Source organism: Heliangelus exortis, chromosome 2 (assembly GCF_036169615.1).
Source record: "Heliangelus exortis chromosome 2, bHelExo1.hap1, whole genome shotgun sequence".
Classification (NCBI taxonomy): Eukaryota; Metazoa; Chordata; class Aves; order Apodiformes; family Trochilidae; genus Heliangelus; species Heliangelus exortis.
The window spans coordinates 52,970,556-52,996,492 of NC_092423.1; the positions used below are offsets into that span (position 1 = coordinate 52,970,556).

Here is a 25,937-nt window from a genome sequence, read left to right on the forward strand (position 1 = left end):
CAACCCCCCAGGTAAGAACTAAGCTGGTGCTACCACCAGCTGATGGGAGTCTCCTACTTCTTCTGAAACAGAGGAGCAGCTGCCTGGCTGCAGTGGTACCTGATCTTGGGAACCCTGACTACCTTTGTTGTCTTAGGAGAGCACAGGATCTACCTCCTGCACCACTCTTACCACAGGGCAGATCCCTCCTTTGTTTCTCCTTCCTCACCTAGCAGAAGGAACATCTACAGCATTAGCTCTGCTCTGAGCAATGTGAATTCGATCTGCTCTGATGCTGCCTCTGACAAAACCTCCAGCTATAGTACCTGCTGCCTGCTACTAGAGAGACAACACATAATGGAGGCAAAAGGCCTGGGAGGGGAGAGCAGCAGGAGCTCAGAGCTCAGGTCTTTCATGGGGATGCAGCCTGCGCACCATCCTGTGCTTCCCGCTCCTCTGCTTCCAGGCAGGGGGGAGCAAGAGCCTGAAGAGATCCTCCCTCCTCTAGGCAGCCAAGTGGAAACTGCTGCCAATTGTTTTATTCTCTTGACTTCCCTCCTTTTGCAAGGGTGGGTAAGGAAAAGAAAAAGATCTCAGATTTTTCTGTTGAAGGAAAGCAGTGTGGTAAGTGGCTTCACAGCAAAAGCAAAATCCTACGGGAAGCGGGAAAACGGGCCACACGCACGTCAAGGTACCATCTTAAACATGTACATCAAACAACCCTGTATGTCAAACTGTTCCTAAATAGAAGAAGATTAAGTGTGGAGGCTGTTGGATGTTTAATCTTCCCTTTAGAGATGAAAGTAACATGCCCTGAAAGAATAAAGACCCAAGTCACACTGCTAGTTGATCAACCTCAGATTGCAACTGGTTTGGTCCCCAGCATTGCTCCCTACAAAACGAGGCTGCCTTGTTTAAATCATAAGAGACAGCTTAATATTTAACAGTCATTTTTTAAGGAAGATCTGGGTAGTGTTAGAGTTCTTTTTATGGCTCAGAAGCAATTAAGGAACAGCATTTTGAGGCTCTGTAAAGCTGTGTGCAGTGGCTGAAAGACCGGGTGGAGTTGATTACAGCCAGATCATATCACAGTTGCTTTTAAAAAAATTAAGGATCCCACCTTGTGCTCAAGTAGTCCTGGGGACGGTCTCAGAAATCACCTTCAAAGGGCACACCACACAAAGTGCTGTGAGCTGGTTGCTGAAAACTTGTTTCCACTTCCATTCAAAACCAGTGTAAACCAAGAGGAGCCATTCAGTGAAGCAACACCAAGATAAAACTGATCCAAGCATCTGCAGGGGTACAGTCCTGAGAGGAGCTTCCTCCTCACCTGGGCTGGCTTTCAATCGATGAGTGTCATTATGTTCTTGCTGCTGACTTGAGACTTCAGTGACTCTTATCTCATGAAGTTTGATGAAAAAAAAATTACCCTCTGTATAACAAAGCTTTCCTAGGGCAAGTTATCACTTACTTAGATGCTAAGCCAATCTTAGGTAGTCTGCTAATGTCAGTAGCTCCCTACCCGCATACAAGATGACCTTCCCTGTGTTCCAGCACAATTGGTCTTACCTTATCTTGATATAACACTGCCTGACTGATTTCAGCTCTCACAGGTTAGTGTGTGCTGTTTCATTTTCAGCTCTGAAGACTGATTCCTTGCTACAGAACTAAGAAAATATAACTAGAAGTGCTTTGCATCTGACAAACGGTGCTATAGCCACACTGTAGTAAGCCAGACAGAAGTTCGGTCCATGCCTCCCAATAAAAATCTCAGTGAAGTGAAGCAAGAAATGCCACCTCCACCTCACAGAGCTGCAGAGCACAGATTCTTCAAAAAAATCTGAGGACTCACTAAGAAAAAATAAAACCTGACACAGTATTGGGCCGTTCTTCCTGTGCCACAGATACAACAGCCACAGAGCTGTTTTTCCTTGTGCTCTGGTGCTTCCTGCAGAACTGGAAAAGATCCACAGAAAACTATAAAATATTTATGCTAAAATTGATTTGGTTTTAACTTGCCAATGCCATATAGTAATACCTTGAGATCAACTGAACATGGCTGGCACAGTTTCCCAAAGTGGAATACTTCAACTCCACCATCCCCACAGGATGCAGTTTTTGGGTTGTGCTAAACACATACTATAAGGATGTAATCTACCTTTTGATTTCAGACACACAGCTTGGTTTGCATTTTCACAGCACCACACACCTGCAACGAACAGTTTGGGACAGCTGGGAAGAGAACATTGTGTTCAGGATAAAAGCCTAGCAGATAAAAGTTTGAGAAGATGTCAAAATGTTCATTATCATGTCCCCTTGGGTTCTGGTGGACTTTTTCCCCAGTGTTAGAAAGGAGATAAAAATAAACACATGATGAGTATTTCCAGTGCAGTGGCCACTGCATAGTTTGAAGAGAAGGATCATCAGGCTGTGAGCACTGATGCAGCTCAGTTTTCACTGCAGAAAACTCTCACTGATTTCTGTGGAAGTAGAGTTTAAAAAACACAAGTTATAATCCCACACTAAATGCCTGCGAATGCATGCAAACCAGACAATTTCCCTTGTTTCTGCCATCCTCAAAATCAAAATCTGTGCTCTGGACTTCACTGAAAGCAGACCCTACGCCTTTAATCTTACATTGCCATTCCATGACAGATTGACTCCTGACCTCTTTTATTAGCATGTTTCTTTAAAAAATGAAAATGATACACAAGAGACACAGCTGAAATAAGGCTTAATGTCAAGGAAGATCATTCCTGTACTGTGAAGTATAAGGTTTTGTGGAAACTTCAGTTCAACTAAGCCTAGTGTTAAAACATGGCTTTTATCAAGCCATGCAAAAGCAAAGTATTCAAAAATTAATCCAGAAAGATCACAAAATCAACAAGAAAAATCTGACAGAAATAAACAATCATATTTTAAATATGGCTTCTGTGATACACATATTAAACTTTGAACCAAACTCTGACTCATTATACCAGAGGAGATCAGCTTATGCTCATTGCAATGGGACAATAGCAAGAACAAAATTTACTTTCTGTGCTTCCTTATTGAAAAGATACAAACTTTAAAAGAGATTAAGTAAGCAAATAAACTGATTATTCAAGCCCTCAACCTGTGAATGTGTGTGTATATGCATACAACTCACATTCAAAAACTTGTATAATTCAAGTCCTAGTAGCAGCTGTGTGTGCTTCAGGACATACCTTGAATTTTGGTTACAGCATTACAAACCAAATCCTTAACAATCTGTGTGGCTGTACAACCTAATGGTTGAGAATTACTGTAATCAATGGAAATACAAGCCCAGATCTCCAATATCAGGAGTTTTCTCAGCAAAAATTTGTCTAGAGACAGAAAAAATTGTTTTCATTAACTGCATTCAGTCACCCAAGTACTACACTTCTCTACTAGCAGTCTGCTGGAAATGTAACCAGCTCCAGTTACCAGTAATGGAAAGCACACATCAGTTCTCCAAATATTAACTGAAATATTTCCTTACAACTATGAAAGGCTGGGGCTGGGGGGGGGAGGGAAGAGAAGAAGAGAAGAGGGGAGACAGACTGTATATGTGAGTGTGCATAAGAAATGTGGGCTCAATATACAACAGTACTAAATATTTTATCTTCCAACCAAGTTACTACAAAAGAATCCTGATTAACATTTCATTGCAAAAGATGCACCACTATACTAAAGGCCCTAAAAATCTACATTTAAATGGAATATAAAAAATGTGTTACACAAAAGCATCCTCTAGGCATTCCCTTTTAAAGGCAGTAGGTTAAAGGTTTGATTTATATAGACTTTGAAGAGGTTATACACTGCTTTTGTCACATCACAGTTTAGCTGTGTAGTTTCACCTCAGCTTCACATTTAGGAACTGGATGAAGACAATACCATTTCTGAAGTGCAAATCCAGATTTTTTTCATTTTTTCCTTGTTAAAAATTCTCCTTCATACATATAAATGCTGACATCTAGCCTTTGAGGTGTTCCTCTTCTTTTTTTTTTATTTTTAACTTATTTGCCTGAAAAACTAACATATGCTACAGGTTTTAATTTTATATTACAGTAAACAGCACATGAAAGTTCTTGCCTGAGTATCTGTTACCCTTTTGTTACGTGATCTGCAAAGAATAAAAAATATACTCACAGTTGTGCAAAAGTGCACCATGTCTGCAATATGGACTGGCAGACTTTTACTGGACCCTGTGTTACAAATGAGAAATCTTTGGCTTTACTACATTTCAGTGTGTTACATGCTTCAACAAACCATGCTGTTTGAATTATCCAAGCTCTCTGCTCTGCATCACCTACAGACTAATAATTCTTCCTCCAAATTCCTCCAAAATCCTAAATGCTAAGCTAAACACAAGCACCGAAGATAAAATTCAACACTTTCCTAATAAGTAGTTCCATAAGAAAACAGAGCACTAAAGGGGCCTGCACAGCAGCCAGCCAGCATGGGATGCCAAAGCATTCAAACTGGGGGCCTGTCTTCTCATCTATCCCCCAGTGTTTATACAAGGAATTGGTGAGAGAAACTAAGCAAAGACACCAAGCCACAGGAGAGCAGCCAACACTTAATAAATGCAAAACACATCACAACCTAAATATGTTAGCCTAAATGTTGAATGACTCCTAATTATTTATAATCAGCAGTCACTAAAAGTCATGCTTTTCCCCACTGATTCCTTCAGTGGTGAGGAGGCAAGTGTGGAAAGTGGGTTAGCATCCTTTCTGTGGGCCAACTACTCCTGTTCTCATAGGGACTCAGCCAAAGCCCATTAGGAAGGTACTGACCTCAATACACTGTGGATCAGGCCCTAAACTCCACAGAAGTCTCCAGTTTCCAAGGAGGTTATGCTCTGCCTGGCTTTATAGGCAGAGGGAGAAGGCATGGGCAGCCTCACACTACAGCCTCTTTCCCAGAAGACTTTTAAGCTTCCCACAAAATGCAGAGGTTAAATACTGCGTAACCACTAGCTTACCTCCTGTGGACTTGTGAAGTGGTGTCCAGATTCTGCAGGAAGCAAAGGAGGGACTAGGAATGTATATATGCATGAAGGCAAGTGCATGGCAAGTGTGCCCTGCACAGTTATGCCCCTGCAGCACACATTTGCACCTGCAGATTGCCCACTCCCACCCTTGGCAGAGAACCTGCGTAAATGCTGCACAGGTGGCTTCCCCAGGAAAAGAATGGTGATCTGACACAAAAAAAGAGCATTGTTACAGCCTTCGGACAAAACCATATTGCAACTTTCTCACACACATCCTACCTCTTGTCAGACCTTTGTTATCTTAGTGAAAGACACTGTGTTTCTGCTGGGAGAGACTCCTACTCCAACCAAACACAGTCTATATGTAAAGGCTACTAGTTAAAACAGCTTAGAAAGCTGTTTGTGAAATATTAGAGATAGATTGTGCAACATTTTGTAAATCTGGACAGTTATACAGAGCTGCTGAGAAAAACCGTTTTTATTTCCAGCTACTTAGCACAAGCCCATAATCACAGCTCTTCTACAACTCCAGGAATCTGTGCAAATAACTCTTTCATTGATGCAGCAGTAGCAGTTCTCAGACACAGCTCTGGCATTTATTCCCTGAGAAGTAAATATTGACTTAACAGCAACTCCCAGAGCATATGCAAAAGCCATATGAATGACAGCTTCCACCATGAGAGCAGACTCATGGGTTCAGAATGACACCTGCCACTTTATTCTAGCTTGTTCAACCTTGTAAATCTTAAGAGAGAAATCTTCTCTTATATCTGCGATGAAAAGAAGTCAAGAGATTCTCCTCTAATTTCATCCAAGCTATAACTCTACTCTTACATAGGCATTTTACATACAACATCCCTGTCCCATCAGAAGACACACATATAAATGGTATCAGGGTAGCAGCAGCCTACGTAAATAACACACAACAGCGTCCAAAAGATAACTTTATATTATATAGATCTGGGATTTTTAGTTCAGGTAATAGTAGTAGATATCTTCAAGGTATCACTATTTCAAGTTAGTTTTACAATAAAAAGGCTGGATTAACCACAGTTGAGAAAGCCCAACACAACGAAACTTCTACCACTCAGTTTAGAGAGTTTCAGGCAAGGAACAAAAGGGACTTCTCAAGGAAGATAAATGGACCCTACCAGTCAGGGAGACAGCAAGGAATTTAGAGAACAGAAGTGACTGCTATACAACCCCATGAGATGACTTGTGTCCCCTCAGCTCAGTGACCACTGTCGTTACCCAACCCACTTCCTAGCTTACTCTCTACACAGCCCTCAACAGACCTGCTCCTCTGTACAGCTTGCTTATTGTCTCAGCAGAGCTCTGCATGGGAGAATCTTCATGCTAAACATCTCTATGGATCATGAGTAACCTAATAGATTACTTTTTTGCTCTGAAATGTGCCATAAGATGTATTGTTCTCATCACTCCAAGCCTCAGAAGGCCTCAGGGCATTCCAGCCCTTAACAAGCACTATAAAATGCAAATAACTAGCATCATCAGACCTAGTACCCAGGAAGAAGTGTTTTCTGCTAAGCTGCCAGCGAATCTTGACATAAAATTAGGCCCACAGGTAATGAAGCTAGAATGCTACCTATTGGTACAGACTTTTAAGATCATGACTTCAAATGTTTTGCATTAAACCCAAGCAGAAAGATGCAGTGGTAAACTGGAACATGTGTAGGTGCCACCCAACATGCGCTTGTCTACAGGTGGCAGTAAGAAATTTGCATTTGTGTTCCTAAGAGAAAAATAGGTGTATGTCTCCATAAACAGGTGTTTCCCAGTCCTACCACCATGACAAAAGACAAGAAGGCCCAGTCTGCAGTGCTTACAGAGTCACAACCATCTCATCTGCCCTCACAGTGAATTTACAGCTCTGGTATTGAAACTGTGAAACTCTCAGGCATTTCCTTCTGACAGGAACAGCTACCTAAAAGAGGTAAGGACGAGACCTCAAATCCCATCTTAACTGTGTAGTACAGCCAAGAGCTGAACACACATCTGTAGAGATAAAACACCAGCGTAATATAAACAAGTTGTGATGACTTGCTTCTTAAAACTCAACAAGAAGGCGGTCTAATAAGGGACTCACTTACATATCCTTAATTATGCTGGCTCCACAACAAGTTTAACTATCATTTAGGCAATTTCAAAACCATAGCAATTGCAAAATAATTTTTAACTCAACCATAACTGCTTATCAAGAGTAATGTACACTGCATGTTATTTTCAGATGACAGCAAAACAGAGAGGCAGCACCCTGATTTGGCAAAGGTTCCTAATGACTGACTCTTATTAACCCCAGAAAGGAGAGAGAGAGAGAGAAATGAAGAGACAGCAGTCAAAATCACCACCACCTCTCATCCACTTCTGGCATCCCAGTGCTAAAGGGAACATAGGGATACTCATCCTGACAGGACATGTTACAAAACAATATTCCCCAGAGGATACAGGCAAGATTATATAAGCAGCAGTGAAACTGGGCCACTTTCCAGAGAATTTATCCAACTGCCTGCAGTCTCCCACTTCAAGGTAGCTAAAATGCTGAGTGCTGAATAAAACTATTTGATTCACATCCCATGTGTTTTAATAGAGAATGGGAAAGAACAGGCACCTATTAGCATTTGCTAATTTTTATTTCCTAAAACACTGAAATGTAAAACATCCTCCTCCTTTTCCCCTGCCTTCATTCACCTCAAGCACTGCAACATAAACATGTTTATTAATAGAAACCATCTGAGTGTTTTTAAAAAGCAAAAATAGCTTACCAGATCCCAACTATTAAAAAAAAAAAATAAACAAAACAAAACAAGAAGTTTGATGGCAGTACTGCGAACTCTAAGTGGAATCTCCTTTTCCCTTTCTGGCTTCTTCCATTTTTCCTTTTCAGTTCCATTTCTTGAAATAAATTGGGACCACATCGTAGTAATCACATAAGCCAAGTCCCTGCTCTCTTCTTAACAGAAAATTTAGACTGAAAAAAACTAGAAAAAAGTAGATGAAGGAGCAATGTTACCAGGTTATGTCTCACTTTTCAGGTTGGAAACTGATTCTGCTTGACCTCCAGAACAAGCAAAAGAAGTGTACAACCTGAAGGGACAGAAACCTGGGAAACAGATTTGCAGTGAGATCATTTCATACCTCTTCATGACTTGCCTTTACTTTACTTAACACCTCCCTAGCTTCAAGGAATCTTTACATTTTAAAGAAGAATTAACTGCAGCTAAGTTCTGAACACTCACTCTTTGAATTGCAGCTTGGTAGCCTGAGATGTACACACTGCTGCCCTCTGCAACTCCTCCAGGAGAACTGAGTAGAAGCAATTGCACTGCTCCCTTTATTACTGAACCAAACAAAAGCCCAACAAAATGAAGGCTTTTGTTTAAATTTCTCATTGTTTAGGTACATCCCATGTTAAAACAGATTTAATCCTGCAAGACAGGGAGCTCTCACAACCAAACTGCCAAGGATTTCATTTCCACAGTAGCTAAGATGCCTGGAAAACCAGAAGCATCTGTACAAGGCAATACTGCGCACAGCCAGACCATCTCTGAGACCTGCAGACCCCAGGGATGTGCATGACACCCCTGCTGAGCAACATGCTCAAGGCAATCCCATTTATAGAGAGGCCCAGCCGTAAAGTCTGACCTATCTGGGACTGCAAAAAGTCATCAGTTAACACCATGCCCATGTCCTGCTCTGTTCTTGCATTGGGCTGAGCTTCTGCCTTCACTTAACCAGTCTCCGTATCTCGGAGGGTCAGCAATGTAAATCCAAACCAGTAAGCCTGGCCAACTGAGAACACAGAAGAGGCAGACTTAATTATGTTCAGGCGCTCAAACATAAAGCTCCTGTTTCCCTACCTTCATGACTAACATTTATGTCTAAAGGTAACATTTTCCCCCATAATTAAAGAGTCGGAAATACAATGTTTTTCTGAGATTCACGTATTACAAAAAATCTGTGTATCCACTACCTTGTGCCTACAAACAAGCTCTTACACCTCTGCGCTTAAAGTACTGGTCCCATGAACAACAATGCAAAAATTTTAAAATCTGTTTAAACAGGAGCACCACAAAGGAGCGGAGAGTTTTTTCTTTCTTTCCTTCACACCACTTCTTCCTCCTTTTTCTTTAGGTCCTGCCTTTCTTCATTTCTTTCACTCTTTCTCTGTCTCTTGTAAATATCTAGTGGAATTTTTGTTGTCCTTGTTCTTGTTCCCTAATAAACATTACTTTTTTAAAAGAAGGCTTATTTTAAGCATCTGTTTTGAGCTTAGAAGACAAATGCAACAATAAATCACAGCCCCTTGAAATATTTTTATTACTTGAGATGTTTAGGTATTCTTCATACTGAGGTTGTTCCTCAGAGAAAATAAATAAATAAATCTGTGGCACTAAGGGAAACAAATGTAAGGCTTTAATTGTCCTATATTAGATGGCTGAAGAAACAGGTCTTCAGGAATTACTTTTAACAAAACCAACCTGCCTCCCTCTAGCCTCTGAAAAATCAAGAGAAAGTATTCAAAGATGAGAACAGGATTTTTAAATTGTTTCCACTTGTATATAATGCAACATCAACCTCCATCATGTCAGCAAACAAAATGGTGTATTGAAACAGATATGTTAAGTTCAGGGAGACTGTCAGAAAATGCTGATACACATAAAAGTGAAAATAAAACCTGCCATAAATATTTTTCCTTGACTAATACTTAGCAAACATGACATCAAATTAGGCTGGGATGAATGTTGGGAATGAAATTGGGAGAAAGCCCCTGAGGGACTCCAGAAGAATTTTTTTTGGCAGTCACTGTGATCCTGTACTCTTCCTGGAGTTTAAAAGATGTCAATGTCCATTCACTCTAACTCTTCAGCCAAAAGTCTCTGAAGGTGAGAAATAATTAATCATAGACATATTCAGAAAAGGAAGTTTAAAATAATGTTCAGATAACAGCATAGAAGTCCGCTATTTCTCAGAGCAAAACTGTGCTGTTTTCAGTTTTGCTTTCCAGTTTAGAGGTGTGATCCATTATAGAGGTACTGAAAACAGCTGTGAAAAATAGAACAGTTTTATACTAGCCTGTGACTGAATATGTAAGTATCAACTAAAATAAAATGATTCCCATGCTGCTCCAGTAGGAGTCAATGGCAGTTCTGCCAATGGCTCCACAACAGAAACGAAGTTTTATCCTAACAAATCCCTGAAACCTGGAGCAGCTAAAACTGCAAGGAGTCACTGTACTTACTACAACTGCATGGAAATTAAGTCAGTTATTCTTGTATTTTTTTTCTGATCATACAGAAGAGCTTGCAAATCAGACATTTGCAAAAGAAAGCACATTTCCAGGAATAGGTCCTGAGATATCAGCTTGCAGAGATGAAGGTTATAATTCAGTGATCAAGGGTGTCAGAAGCTCAGATGCCCCACTGATGGAAACCAACTAAAAAGACCTGGAGTAAGGTGACTGGGAAGCGACACAGGATTAAATATCTAAAGCCTGGACTACTTAGAGTTGCTAAAAATCTTCTCAGTATTTCAGTGAGTTGTGGACTGGAGCCTTAAATGAAATAAACCTCAGTTTTACCACTGAAGAACAACACAAAATTATGACCATTTACAGGTTTATTTTTGTCTCACCCATCTCACTATGGATGTGGACCCTGCGAGTCCTACTCCCCCATTTTGAGCCCTTACCCCAGAACGGGATGGCTGTCCCGAAGCTGCAGGGAGCAGGCAGCTCTGCCCCTGTGGGGCAGCCCCACAAACCCCAAGGGGTAGGGAAGCACACACTCCTGGGGCAGGGGACACCCCAGTGACACACAGAACCAGCGGGCTCAGACTGCTGGCACTGAGGTGGGCAGAGCAGACCAAGCCTCCCCTCAGACATCCCCAGCCACAGGTCTCCTGGCTGCGAGAAGCTGCGGCTTCCCAGTGGCATTTCCAATGGGGAGAAGATTGGTGGAGCAGAGAGAGATAAGCCACATGGTGCATCTTCCTCAGGAGCCCACTCCACACAGCTTTGCCCAGGGTTAAAGGCTTAATTGTTATAGGTACTGAGCACCCCAGGGAGCCTTAAGCAACTTGCAGGGTCGAGCCTCCATCCTCCTGCTCTCCAGCAAAAACACAAATTCAAAAATAAAAGCAGGAAGACAGCTTATGGGGAGCATTTTATCTGAATTAAAGTTCGAGTGGGCTGTAAACTCCCGTGGGACATCTAGGTTTACACGCTTCAGATGAAACTGTAAATTGAATATTAAACATGCGTTTTTATCAAATCATATTTCTCCCACAGAAGGCTGAGGACTGCCTATTTTTTTTTAATCAAATTCGCTATGTTTACGAGTGGTAGAAAAGGTGTTTATATCAGCCACTCTATCTTTCTAGTTCTATTTGAAGGACTTAGATTTTGTTTTCCTAACACAGCTAAGAAAACTATAATGAAAAAAAAAGAAAAATCATCTATAATCTGTGAAAAGGCTCTCTAAAATCCATCAACCAAGTTGTATCCATAATTGCCTCCCTGGCTTATCAAAAAAAGGCTCATTTGCATTATCTGTTATCTTTAGATACCCATCCTGGTCTATAAACAGTTATCAATCCTGTTCAGAGGCCAGTCCACAAATTGAGGTTTTCTATAGAGGGAATTAGCTATAAACAACCCTCAGGCAATTTTCTTTGACAGCCAATGGTAAACCATAGGAAGTAACTTTAATAGTGATTTACAGTTCTTCTCTGGTTTCCATCCAACTTTTCCTTCTTGTGCTTCTGTTCCATCCAAAAAGGAATTTTTCAGATGTTCTAATTTCCCATTCAAGATGCAATCAATCCCAACTCTAGGTGTGTCTAATCCAATTTTTACGGTATGTTCATGGGCCAGCACCAGAGAAAAAGAACTCTCTTTTTATTTTCTTTCAATTGCTTCTGCTGCTATCACAAGACTTGTCATCTCCTGGTGTGAAATGCACAACAGTAGAAGAGAGAGGGAAGGAGATTTGAGAGACAGAAATGAACCAACCTACCAAAAAGAAAGGGGAAAAGAGAGAGACAAAAATAACATTACCATTTGGAATTATCGTATGTACGGAAAGCTTTAATTTACCAGAATATTAATTAAATCAAGATATTTAAAGACTGTGCAGAATTTTTAAGTCTCTTATTTAAATCCCAATCTGCTGTTCAAGTGGGATATTTAGGAGTGGGCCCCAGCTTCACACCAACCATCTTCCTCATCCATACCACAGTGAAGCCAAGCTCTGTCCTGCTTGCTGACACACAGCACCCTTACACACACAAGCAAACCCCACTGCCTGACCTCCCGCACCACCAAGAGTCGGAGGAATGCTCCTCCCTAACCAACAAAATAATTTTTCTCCTAACAGCTCAACGTACATTCTTGCTAACTCTGAACTTCCAAGACATGCACATTTAAAATATTTATTTTTCAATCTCTAATTAAAAAAATACCTCTAAACAACTGACACACAGAGTGGATCTTACTGTGTGTCACAGGCACAGCAAAGAAATAACAAGCCGGGGCAACATTCCTCTCTGGGAAAACTACGGTAAATGAAGGTAAAGCAGCCCAAAATCCACTGAAAACAGAGACCTATGTGGATTTGCATCTGTGAAAGCTGCTGCAGAAGAACAGAGGAGAATTGCATCGAAGAGTTCAGCAATTAATGTATCAACAAAGCCCAATAAAAATAGTTTTCTTTTACAAAAAGGAAAAATACATTTAAAACTCAGAACACAAAGCCTGTACACTCTCCTGTTCCTTTTCTCTATATATACTACACATGAGGGGCGCATATATATATATATATATGTGTGTATATATATATATAAAAAAGCGTGGGTTATTTTTCCCCTGATTGAAAGCTACCCTAATGGGTAGGCACTAATGGATTTGAAGTGATAAGGAGAAGGCGGACATGCAAAATGCTCCAGAACTTCTGTTCCTAATCAATCACCAGAGATCAGTGACATCATTCAAGCCTTTGATCAGAGCTCCCCTTTCAAGCTTAAAAAGGGGGATAGATTGACCCACACCAGTGAAGGGACTGAAGAAACACCTAGGATACAATTCACAGTGAAATATGAGAAGTCACCGGCATCTCTCTTCATAAAAGCTATCCCTTCCCACCTTCCTCAACGAATACAGCACACATTCCAGAGCAACCAAGCACAAACAAGAGATTTATCTTTTTCCCCAATAATTAGAAAACAGTGAAGGAAAACACTGAAAATAAAACCTGAAAGGTTTTGAGAAAAGTCTGCACAAACATTTTAGCCCAAGCAGGCAGCTTATTATTTTTGCTTGAATTTAAAAATCTTATCAATCCCAAAAAAAAAAAAAAAAAAAAAAGAGTAAGTTAATTTTTCCAAACTGCCTGAGAAGCTTTAATAACTAAAGGCTGATGCCTGTTTGTAAAGAACAACTAATTTTCAGGAAAACCAGCCTCACGGCAAGTGTTCGCTACACTTAGCACCGGCCTTTGTCCGCATCAGGGCATTCAGAAAGTCCGGATCACTAATCCCACTTCAGCTAAAATTGAGCTCCATTGTTTCTCAGTTCATCTGAGTTTCCATGGCACTTACTAGGACTTAAGTGTTATTTACTTAGTGCGGATTGTTAAAAACAAAAAACAATGACCAAGTCTTAACATGAGCACCAGGTTTGCTTTTATTTTTTTTTCTCTTTTTACTTTCATTAAGCTCAGGCTGCAGTCAGCATTTTACAGCCTCAGAGACTTCTTCAATCTAAAAATCTTCACGAAAAGCAAAGTTGAAAACAGACGTGGAAAACATTCACTCCATTGTTTTGGCTTGGTTTTCCCCCATCTGTATTTTAAAAAAATCTAATTGAGCTTCCTGAACAGCAGCAAAAATGTAGTTTATTATCTCCCTCATCAGGTGATCAATGATTTCATTAATAGGACAGATAACAAAACTGTCATATCATCGACAGAGTTATGAAAGATGATCCCGGCTTCTTGCTCCATTTTCCAAGGTCTGGGATTCTCTGTGGCAGCTCTGAGTCCATTCAATATTTTCCACAGACAGAGAAAAGTGAAAATCCATTTTGAAACCAATTTCAATTAGGATCCAGAAGCTGTTATCACAGGTGTCGCAGAATGGGCCCGTAAGTGGAAATGTCGCCTATCCATTCTGAAATGAAACCTTATCAGGGGCTACGAAGATGGCTGAGGACAGCCTATCTGTAAATTACTTTTCGTCCTGTGTTAACTCAACCCTAGTTCTGTCATATGGAATTCTTTCCAGCCCCTCGTAATAATCTAATGACTAACTAGGCGCTGCACCAAAACCGCTTTTATTCTGCTCGGGCTTCCCCCACCGAACAGGGCTGCAAATGCAAATAATCGGAGGCGGCCAGGCGAGCCGCTGTATTTATTAGTATCATTTAAAGCTCTCATAGTTTATTACAGGGAAGTAACGGGCTTGCATTCTGAAGCCTGTCTCCACCCATTGCATTCCTGGTGATTTTTCAATTGCAAACTCCAAGGCCCAGTTATTTCATTAATTCAGCACCCAAGTAGTGAGGCTTTTCTCTCACATCTTTCAGTCTCCTTTTAGCAAATTATCCCATGACGGAGGATTTATTCAGTCAAAGACCTCGGACTTTGAGAGGCAACAAAAGAATCAAGAGACTTTCTGGTCCACCTGCCTGGCGAATGATGAGGCAGGGTAAAGCCTCCCCTAGAGAAACCAATCAAACCATTGTGTGGCACAGTCAGACCTTTTCAACTGTCAAGCCAGGAGAGCAGGAAAAGAGATGAAAGAACTCAGGATGAAGCTACCATTTACAGAACCATGTGGGAATGGTCTCCGAAGATTTAGTAATTGGGATGGAACTCAACTTTCTGAAAACTAAAAGAAAGAAAGGGAAAGAAAAAAAAAAAAAAAAAAGGAAAAGAAAAAAAAAGGAGAGGGGGGGAAAAAAAAAAAAAAAGAGAGAGAGAAAGAGAGAAGAGAAGAGAAAGGAGAGAAAGAAGGGAAGAAAAGAGAGAGACCAGGAGGAGGGGAAAACACTACCAGTCAGGCCCAGAAGGAACTTTTCTACAAAATCCTCTATTGTCATGTATGAACCCCTACACTGGAAAAGAAGAGAAAAGCAAGCACACGACAGGGACAGAGGGAGACAGAGAGAGACTGAGAGAGAGAGAGCAGTTTGTAACACTAACTTAAGTTTCAGCGATTTATTATCATCTCATCTTAGGAAAAACTCCATCAACAGAAGTCTGTTCTATTAAGCAGAATAAAAAAAATAGTTCGGGATATCTGGGCACATTTTCAAGATATTGCTTGCGTGGGACTTAAGTTTTCCACATTTCCACTTGGCTGCACATGGAACATGCACGAAAAGTTGAATTAAATTAATATGGAAATGGAAACCAGCGTATTTAAAGCAGTTGGCATGTGCAAAGACTGTGCACACACAGCTCCTGTGTAGTAAGACTCCAGCAGACTGCAGGCACAAGATTAGGAACTGCTTCTTGATAATGTGACCCATAAGGCCTTACAAGCAAAATTAAAAAATAATAATAATAATAACAAAACCCAGTATTTCCTGTGTATTTCTCTTTTCCAAAGTGCCTCAGCACACTTGAAGTATACATTCATCAGTAGGTCCAGATCACATTTACAAGTAAATTAACATTTTTCTGAATTGCCCGCCCTACGAACAAAAACAGAATCTGCAAATTAAATTGTGACCACTTGCAGTATACATCAAAGGCAAAGACTTTCAATGGGAAACAAGATAATAACACAGCAATAAAATCCATCTTATTCCCCCTTAGTTAGGATGGCAAAAGAATGCATATCCCTCTCCTCCCACCCTCACCCCAAAATAATGAGGTATGGCTTGGAAAGAATACAAAGAATGTAGTTTTAATACATACCTTCTTTACATAATCACATGCCATAGCCTAAGCATACTTTTCCCACCTATTGGCATATGTGTTTAGTAACAATTTCTACTAATTCTACTAAGCCAAGATGAGGTTTTGTATCTTCTGGAAATAAAAATAAATAAATATAATCAAAGGCACCACTGATGCTTGATTATTTTCTCTTAACTGGAGACAGATATGAAACAGAAAACATCTAGAAGAGAAAAGACAAATGCCACTTGAAAACCTGCTAAGTAATTTAATTACTGCAACTGCCTTAATTTACACAGCTTAAGTCGTAAAGCCGAAGACTGTGCCTGCCAGAGGGATCGCTTAGTTTTCAGTCAATTAGAAGGATTTTTACGTTTTCCTTTTCTTTACTTTAAGAAGAGTTACTCCACATCGCTCCTTCATTTCCAGAAACCCAAATCTGTGCTCTTTTTCAGGACCCAGATATGAGAGGTTTCTACTTTAATTTTTTTAGAGCCCATCCAATTCTACCCAGCCCCCTGGGGAGGACTGTTTGTTGACACCATTTCCCGCGGCAGGGAGGAAGGAAGGTTCCACTGCTTGGAGCAGCCATGCTGCTGTCATCCAGTCTCCCCGCTTTGGCACAGACTGGCACAGCAGTGAAAGGTCATTAGGAGGTCCTTCCACTTTTAGGGTATCTTCCCCAGAGGACAGCAGTTAACAGCAGTAATCAAGCCCTTTTCTGGAAAGCTAACAGTATCACTGAAGCTTCAGGTGCCAGCAGCCTTTTTCTTAACAAAAATCAAACCTCTTGGTTTCTTCCTCTTCCCCAGTACTGCGGGCTGCAATGCCTGAACTTTTGAGATTTGATGGATACTGGACTCCTGCAAAGCACATGCTACAGAGCACGGCACAGCTGCCATACTGCAGAAACCCATTTTAAACCTTTTAACTATTATATCAGGTACAAACGAAATACAGTTGCTTGGGGGGCGGGGGGGGGGAGGGAGTTGTTTTGTTTTTCAGGAAGAAAAACATCTCCCCAGTGTATAATTCCCTAAATTTAACCTCCACCTCGTCCAGGTGGCAAACTTCTGCTGCTAGCTAATGTTTTCTCCCAATTCCACCTCGTGTTATCCAGCAGGATGTTAAGTCATTACTTACTGATTACAGTGATTGCGAGGATAAGCCACTCAATCATCTCTCTCTGGAACTTGCAAAGGGATACAGGAGGATTGACATTTAATATCCCTTACACTATTAACTACTACAGGGAGGGGAGAGAAGGGGGAAGAAAAGGAGCAAAATCTCAGCAGAATAATGAAGCAATACTCTACTGCATTTGCAGATGGGTGGGTTTAGAGCAGGGTAAGGGGGCAGGGCTGGCTCACTGAGGAACACCGAAAATAGTATCAGGCAGAATGAGTTATTACAGTCTACACTAAACTCTAACTTGATGAGTGAAACTAGTAAGCATAAAGTACCACAGGTGCATTACTCTGAATGAACATGTATTTAATCAGCTACTCACATCAGATTACAATATCCCAAGACATGCAGTCCCCACTTAATTACAACCTCCAATACTTCAAGCATCAGGAGAGTTCATCCTCCCCAAGGAGAGGTACCTTCCCTCCATTTATTCACTTAGGACCTGGCCACAATTAATAGAACAGAAGGGTACTTTTCTGCTCTACAGCATGTGACCATTCTACTCTCACTTTTCATGCTGCTGTATTCCACCATTACAGATAGGAATTACTTGCAATATTTGTCTTGCTGAAAAACAAAACCCTCTGAAAAACCTATACTTTGAAGATGGTCACTTGCAATATCCAGTACTGCAGGATGTTGTTTCCTCCTTGGCATGAAAGTAAGAAAATAAGAGGGCCCTTCCATCCCCTTTGATTTCAGGAGTCACTTTGCAAAATCAAGTCTTATACCCAATTTGGGACTCAATTTGCAGGCCACTAAAATAGTACAGGCAATATTTCTTGATGCCTACAACCTCTTTTGAACCCTTACTTTTCAAGGGGAATCTGAGCACACCAGTCCAACAAGGGGGCCAAGAATGGATATCATAATATCCATTTTCACATATTTTATGGTGACCCTGAAAGCATGCAGGAGGACAAGCAACTAACTGAAAGTTTAGATAAGAAACGTGATTCTTATGGGGTTGCAGATTGGTGAACACTTGCCTCATTCCACCCTGAAAGAACTACTAAGAAGAAGAAGAAAAAAAAAAAGATCTAAATGAAGCTGGCTCTTCTTTATAAAGAATCAAAGTGGATGAATGAACTTCCTCTCATTTATTCATCTATCAAGCTTGGTTTTAGGTTACATTACCATTAAGATAATAATTTCTGCTTTCTATCACTTTAAAGTATGTTCTCAATAACTATCTAATTCTGATAAAGGTAGTCTAGTAGTCAAGTCCACAACCTACATACGTTTATAATTAGTTTAGTTTTTGGGTTTTTTTAAGGCAGAGTAATAGGTTAATAAGAAATATCAAATTACACTGGAACGAGCTCATAGGTCAAAAACTAGACAAAACACATCAAACTGAAAATAACTGCTTGCCTGTCAGGCTCTAAAGGAGTCCCTATACAATAACTGCATTGTTTTAACACAACGTTAAAAACAGCAGTTTAGATCCAAAATGTGCAAAAGGGGAAAGCATTTTAGTCACTGACAAAACTCAGGAGCCAAACAGTATATACACATCAGGGTTTAACACAATATTATAATCCTATAATGTTCTTCAAGCAATGCCACAAAGCACAGGTTTGACTTGTAAAATATTAATTCATCCATCACAGAAATACACTCTACTCTTTGGAAAATAAAGCGAAAATCTGTAAATTGCATATAGCTGAGGGCTGTGTTAGGTTAGCGTGGGGTTTTTTGGTCAACACCTCCCAGCAGTAAACCTGATTCACCTACAAAGCAGAGCACAGAATGGGAGCAGTCAGCCTTGGCAAAGCATTATGCGACCGCCTCATTTTAAGCGCGCAGACGCTCACACTGGGTCCGACAGAACCATTCCTCTGTGTAAAGCAAGGAATTCACATGAGCACTTGCTGGACTGGAGCTGAGACCGGGGAAGGCTGGCGACTCCCCATGCTGGGGTGCAGGAGGGTCCTAGAGCAGCTTGGGCATCACAGGGAGAAGAGCGATCAGAGCTCTCTGCTTTGGCAGCTCAGTGCTCAGCCTGACACAGACTTGGCGTGCCCCTGATCCCGAGCGCTGCCCGCACACCGGGCTGCCAGCACGCTGCTCGCCCTACAGCCTGGCATTCGCTGGCACAGCCACATGAGGAATAGCCAAGATCAAGCCCCCACACTTCAGCAAGGCAGGTCACTGGGCAGACTTCTGCAGTTTTAATTCTGGGATTACTTGGAATTACAGAAGGCACTGTGTTATCTGACAGAGGACTAGCAAAGCAGGTTTCAAGACTTGCAACACCAGGTGAAGGCCCTCCAAAGGGAGGACAAAACTAATTGCAATGAGTTTATCAATGGATAACTCTCTTCAGAAAGCAATTCCTCGTGCAACCTGATAGAAACCTGTGCGTGCATGCAGCAGCTTTCAGGATGATGACCAAAATCCATGCGCTGACACGGCTGGGAACAGGGTCTTATGCCGCTTTGTCTCAAAAAAAGAGGCAGGAATTCACTCGTGTGAGAAGCTAAGGCCCAACAACACAGCACTGTGGTAGCAAAGTGGTCAGGGACATTGGCCTCATTGCTCCAGTGTAACACCAGCAACATAGTCATGACATGAAAACATTTGCTGTTATTATTCTGTCAAAGCAGATCAGTCTGAAGCTATCAAATCATGAGAAATATGAATCTTACTTTATGTCCTAGCACAAACTTTTGATTTAACATTTGTTTTGGTAAATGTTCCAGGGAGGGAATTTTTCTCTCCAGGAAGGAATTAAATCTTTTATGCCTTTGAAGCCCAACCATGTGTCTCTGAAAAGTCATTTTCTTGGTTATACATGGAGGTAGACAAGAAACACAAATGTTGGAGATCCTGGTGACTGTTGCATGAGTTAACATCTCCATTAGCAGTTTTCTTTAGCAGTTCCTCCCCCTTGGATATTAGCCTAGCAGTAAAAATAGCAAAGAAGGAGTAAAAGGAACAATTTGCAAAGAAATGTATCCTAGTAAACTGTGTGCAGTTTGGTTGAGATACACAACATGAAACACAAAGTAGAGGAAAAAAAAATCAAAATCTTGCAAAAATTAATTCAAAACAAAGTAAGAGTAGTCCTAAATTACAAAGTCCCACTCGGAATCAAAATGCAGCAAAGATTTTTTAGTTATTACCAATTATGAATTTTTCTTTTTTACTTTTTTGATCATATGTATTTTAAAAGATGTTTTAATTTGCTCCAGCACTAAAACCTTCCCCACATGTTTCAGCCTGGAGCACATTTTAATGGCTTAGCTATAAATCCTTGAAATTAGGAGTTTATAATGGAAACACTGTCACCTAATCTAACACAGCGCAAGCATCTTAGCAATCCAGTCAGAGTTTGTAGTTAGGTGAGGGAAGCAGAAATCGTTTTTGTATTAAGTAATGACAGAAACTCAGCAGAAGAGGATAACATGTGAACTAAAGCCCACGTTTGCTTATTCTTTGAGTCTGTAGAGCAGATGGAACCTTCCAAAGGGCACCCACAAGTCTGGGCCTCATAACCTGCATTGAATATTTACAGTTAAGCTGCCCTCCCATGTCACCTTTCCCACTTTCCCTTGCACCTAGATTTACACCATGTTCTTCAAAAAACAGTTCGCACATCATGTGATTTAAAACTCAATATTCCTTTTAACATAGATTCTGCTACAAGGTATGTTATTTTGATGAGTTGTGGACATGAAGATATTTTCTTTGGTTTTTTTTTCCGCATGGTGAGTTTTGCAGTAAACCAGTAACAGCTCTCAATCTGCTTATGATCCAAATTCTGACTCGCTCAGAAGACAGCAAAGGTACTGAGAAAACACGGGTTTCCCCATGACACCTCAGAGACCTGTCACTGAAGTACATTAACCTGCAAACTTCGGTAATTTTCTCTGCTGTTTACTGTGTTTTTCAGGAGAGAAGGGCTAATACTACACATGCTTACTAGGTGACACTGGTATGATAGGCAGATGTTGCTCTGCAATGGCAGAAGAGTTTTCTGACAAAAACAGCAAGAATCATTCTGCCTTTTTGTTATTTTTAAGAGTACCTTACCTTGTTTAACAGAGCATTCAAATGCAAATCACACCATTTAACATTACCACAGTCCTCTCAACAAGAAAAAGAGGCACTGAATCAACAAAAGCTGCATGTCGCTTAGGAGTGGTGTCTTATATCAACTGATGAAGTTCTTCTTGTAACACTCATTCCACCAGTAAAGAACAAAAGATGCAAATGCAATGTAAGCTCCAACTTTCATGCAAATTGGTCCTTGTAACCAAAATTCATTATCAAGACAATCACTTCTGCAAGAAGCAAAACTTTAAAACACTGCAACAGTGAAACTCATGTTTAAGTTCCTAAAGCTTTGGATTTAACATTTGTTTTGCTACATGCTTCACGAAATTTCTACACTAAGAGGGAATTTCTATATCCAGGAAGGAATGGAATCTTTTATCCCTTTGAAGCCCAACCATGTATCTCTTAAAGGTCGTTTTCTTGCTTATACATGGAGGTAGACAAGAAACACAAAGGTTGGAGATACTGCTGACTTCCCTAAATGCAAAGACTAGGAAGATCAACCCTTACTCACTGAAAAAAAAGGTAACAAGCATTATCTTCACCAAATGAGCCCTCGGGCCTTAAGATGTGTGCTAGTTTAGCATCTCATTCCACAATGAGAGACAATTCCAGTGACAAAACTTTCCAGTTACTCTAACAATTCATTAGTCTTCGAATCATTTGCCCTTGAGAGTTTGCACGTAGTGAAGAAATAGTATTACCATTAAAGGGAAAAGGTAGAATAGAGAAAGAAAATTATTTGATCACAGGGTAAAACAGATAAAGCATAAATATCCTGAAGGCTATATTTTTAGCCCTCTAAATCTAAATGTTTAATTAAAATGTTAAAGCTAGCCCAATCAGAGGACTTGTGCCAGTATTGTGTTTGAGTACAAACCCCTGGCATTTCAAAGAATATGCATATGTGTTCAAGTGTGCATCTGTTTGAAAAATTGGGCCAATGTGGAAAATCCTATTACAAAAAAAAATAAAAAAATACAATGGGGAGTTCTTCAGCTCATGCAAACCACTGTAATTCTATTGACAGCAATGGATCTGTACAGACTTACACCAGCTGAGGATCTCATTTCATATGCCTTACAAAACTGATGTAACTTTTTCCATAGCTGCTCAAGAGTTTCTATACTCTCATGGGGATCATCTCCACCAGTAGATCAGCAGGTGCTGAGTTTGCTTTGAATCTGATGTTCAGTCATACAGAAGGATACTGGGACATGTGCCATCTAATTTTACTGACCCACAGAGATTCCCCTCTAGTAAGGCTGTAGGATTCATGCATTTTCTGCTTTAGTCTAAAGGGAGGTACATGTTTCTTTGAGAAAGCAAAAACCTTTCTTCAAGATATTGAAGTGAGAACCTGACCTAGACCACAAATCCAGATGAGTGAGTATGATGGAAGCAGAAAAGGTGAACAGAAAATGTTTTGCCAGGAATACACCTGAACTCCAAACTATGCAGAAAGACATCTCTCAATTTTTAACCGTTATTAGACTGATGTGTAAAAAAACAACAGTTAAACTGCAGCTATCCAAAATTCACAGGTTCAAACACACCTTTGCTATTTTCTTTCCTAACGCAAATAGAGTTTTGCATTAAAAGGGACCAATACACTCAATCCTCTCTTACACTGAACAATGAAAGGGCCAGCACTGGGAATTACCCACTCTCCTGAGGGGCAGAGAATATGTAAAATTGTCAAGTGAAGTAATCTCTGGGGTGAATTAAGCAAACTACTGCAGTTTTGCAAAGCTACAAGCTGTACAGTCACAACTTTGAAATTAATTCATGGGAGGACACACTCTTCGATATTTTTCTCCTGGCCATTACAGAACTTTGGTGAGGAAGGGGCAGCAGAGCTTCTGTGGAGCAACTTTATTTGTAAAAGAAGAAAAGGAATCTTTTCCATTAATTCTGAAAGAGCTACTTCTGTCTCTTTTGTAATAACTAATTATTTAACAAGCATAAGAGATTTCAGTGGCTAAATGCAAAGCACTTGCAAATTCTGCCAGGCTAATCAAGACAGTTTCCAAAACACCAAAAACAGGAACTTCCTATAATAAATCACTTAGCACATTTACATCTCAAATTAGAACATCTGGAAGAAAAAGACTATGCCTGATGCCAAAACAGGCCTTGTGTCCTACCACTTTCCACCACTACCACCACCACCACCCCCCTTTCTTCATTTTCTTTAGCATTTCCTTAGAACAAACACTGATCCAGGTGCAAATGCTCAATTCACAAGGAATGCAGTGAACATAAAATTACCGTAGGTTTGGCTGCTAGTAAATCCCTGCTGTTACTCACCATTGGAAGTTGTGCTGGAGGCAACAGCTTTCTCACTGACATCTGTTCGACTGGAGCATTTCACGATGGAATTCTCCACTTTTTTCTTCTCCGTTGTGGTTGAGCTATGGGACTGTGCCTCCATGATGACTTCTCATTACTTCAGCTCTCCTTGTACTAATACCTGAATGAAACAAAAGAGCCGTAAAATTTAAATAGTATGTGAAAGCTTAGACCAAAAACTCTCACACATCTCTCACCTGAAGAAGAGCCTGCAGCAAAACTGAATTAGCAGTCCACAGGCCATTTCTGGATGCCAATCAAATTATGTGTGCATGCATGAATTCCTAAGGAATTTAAGGAAACACTAACACAAAAAATCAGTATGTTTGCCTTTAAAGAGGATCACAAACCACTACACTGCTTGGTGTAGTGGTAAAGTCCATTTTTTTCAAGCCTGAAAGGTTTTCATAGACACAGGGGGGAAAAGCCAGTATTTTTCTCCTATGTCCAGAGCACTTTGGAACAACTCAAAAGAAATCAAGATAGACCTTCATGTTTACTATAAAAGCCAAATATTTAAATTACAACATTCACACTATCCGAACACACTGCAGCAAGAATTCCCCTGTCTATATCTACACCTTGTCCTACTCATGTAAACATCTCTCACTTTGTTTGTTCAGAAATCTAACTCAAACAAAAGTGCATTGGAGCAACAACCTGAAAACCACAGGGAAAGGCAAATATTATTGCTAATGGCAGATAATGAGATCATTTTTCTTTGCATGAACACACTGAAAATTGAAAACTCTGCAGAGGTGTGTGTCTGGTTATTCTGCCTTTCCTGGATGCTCTCAGCGTCATCTCCAGCAATTCATTAATTATATACCCTGAAGACCACTCCTCCCTATTCTCAGAGCTTTGACATTCCTGCCAAGAAGCCCACAAGCTTCTGAAAGGCTTTTGTGCAGCAATGTATCCACACAGTGTATTCAAGATCTCAAGGATCTTAGGCTCTGAAGAATGCAAGCATCTCCATGCGCTGGTCTGAAGATTACCTTGATGCACGCCAGTCTGTCCAAGTCAGCTTTACACCAGCCATGTACACAAATTATGCACACACCATGCTTAGAACTGAAGTTCCTGGGTACTTCAGTAGTTTGAAAATAATGCTACCCACAAACAACATAAAATAAAAACAGGGTTTTCAGCTCTGAGCAGCACTGCAGTCATTAGCTAGAGGGGTCTGAAACGGAAGGAAGTCACACTGTTCTAGAACAACATCTAAATGAGTAAAAAAACTAAAGGCTTCAAAACAAGCGACAAAGTAAACTATAATGAAGTGTAATTACATTAGCAACCTGTTTCCCCAATTCTGACAGGCAAAAAAACCCAAACCAAACCAACAAACAAATGGAAAAAAGGGAGGAAAAAAAAACCTAAAAAAAACCTAAAAAAAACCTAAAAAAAAAAAAAAGTCTACAAAGCCAATTTATCACAAACACAGCTGTCTAGTAAACCTTCCCCTTCCCACCTCCCTAGTAGGAGTTCTTTTTAATAGCACAATAAAACACTCCAAAGCCTCATTGTTATATAGTGGGGATCAAAGAAGAGCCCAATCACTAAATGAATCATTATTCAGCTAGGCAGCACAGCCAGAAAATAGGACAAGATATCAGAGACTCTCTGCCACTGACTGGTCTAACCTGTCTCCAGATTCTTCTTTCCAAGATCCTTTCTTGCTAAAAACGGGAATAACAGAGCTCTGCCTACCATGACAGTGTACTTCCATGAGTACTTTCAAGATCTACCTATGAAAGTACTATAAACATTATTATGATCTCCAAAACAACTTCCCACTAGAACACAAAGGGGAATGTCAGACACCTCCAAATACGAAGGAGAGATATAGCAATACTCAACTTGCAGCAGCCCTCACTTGTTCCCAGCAATGCACAAACCTCCTTGAGGAGAGATCTCATATAAGCTTTGTAATAACACCTTTCCAAATTTCTCATATGCTTTCTCTCACTTTCCCCTTGTACACCTCACACATCCACAGCTTTGGTTGGTTACCATATAAACCCAAGTTTTCAGTCCCTTACATTGGCAGAAACTGGGAGGATGCTGGCATTGCTACCAAGTTCTTTACTCCACACTGACCACAACATGCTCATTTTCTCTGTACAGCCCTAACAACATAACTATCAAAATCTGCCTCTATCCAGACTTTGGACACTGTGTAAGCGAGTCTTTGTGCTCAGACTACCTTCCTTTGAGATATCTGATATTCTCTAAAAATCATTAACTCTCTATGATGTCTCCAAAGGATTTTTAAAAGCTATACATTTTCAGTTGTGGTTATTTTTCTTGTGTTTTGCCTTTTAAAGACCAAGTCTGCTATTCAGATGGCATTTTCATTGACATCAAAGAGTTTGATTGTCTGAAGCTTGGAGGGGGAAGCTGCAGAATTTGTGCCCCATTTTCTTCTGTCC

General features: G+C 40.4%; 1 protein-coding gene across 3 annotated transcripts in view; it reads right to left on the minus strand.

Annotated features, from left to right (window-relative positions):
- GLI3 (GLI family zinc finger 3) overlaps window positions 1-25,937 on the minus strand; it is a 207,629-nt gene that overhangs the window by 168,477 nt on the left and 13,215 nt on the right. For all 3 annotated transcript variants that reach the window (XM_071736180.1, XM_071736178.1, XM_071736179.1), the window contains exon 2: window positions 23,461-23,623. In XM_071736180.1, the coding sequence (XP_071592281.1) occupies window positions 23,461-23,584 (124 nt within the window). In that variant the 5' untranslated portion in view covers window positions 23,585-23,623. The remainder of the gene's footprint in view (window positions 1-23,460; window positions 23,624-25,937) is intronic.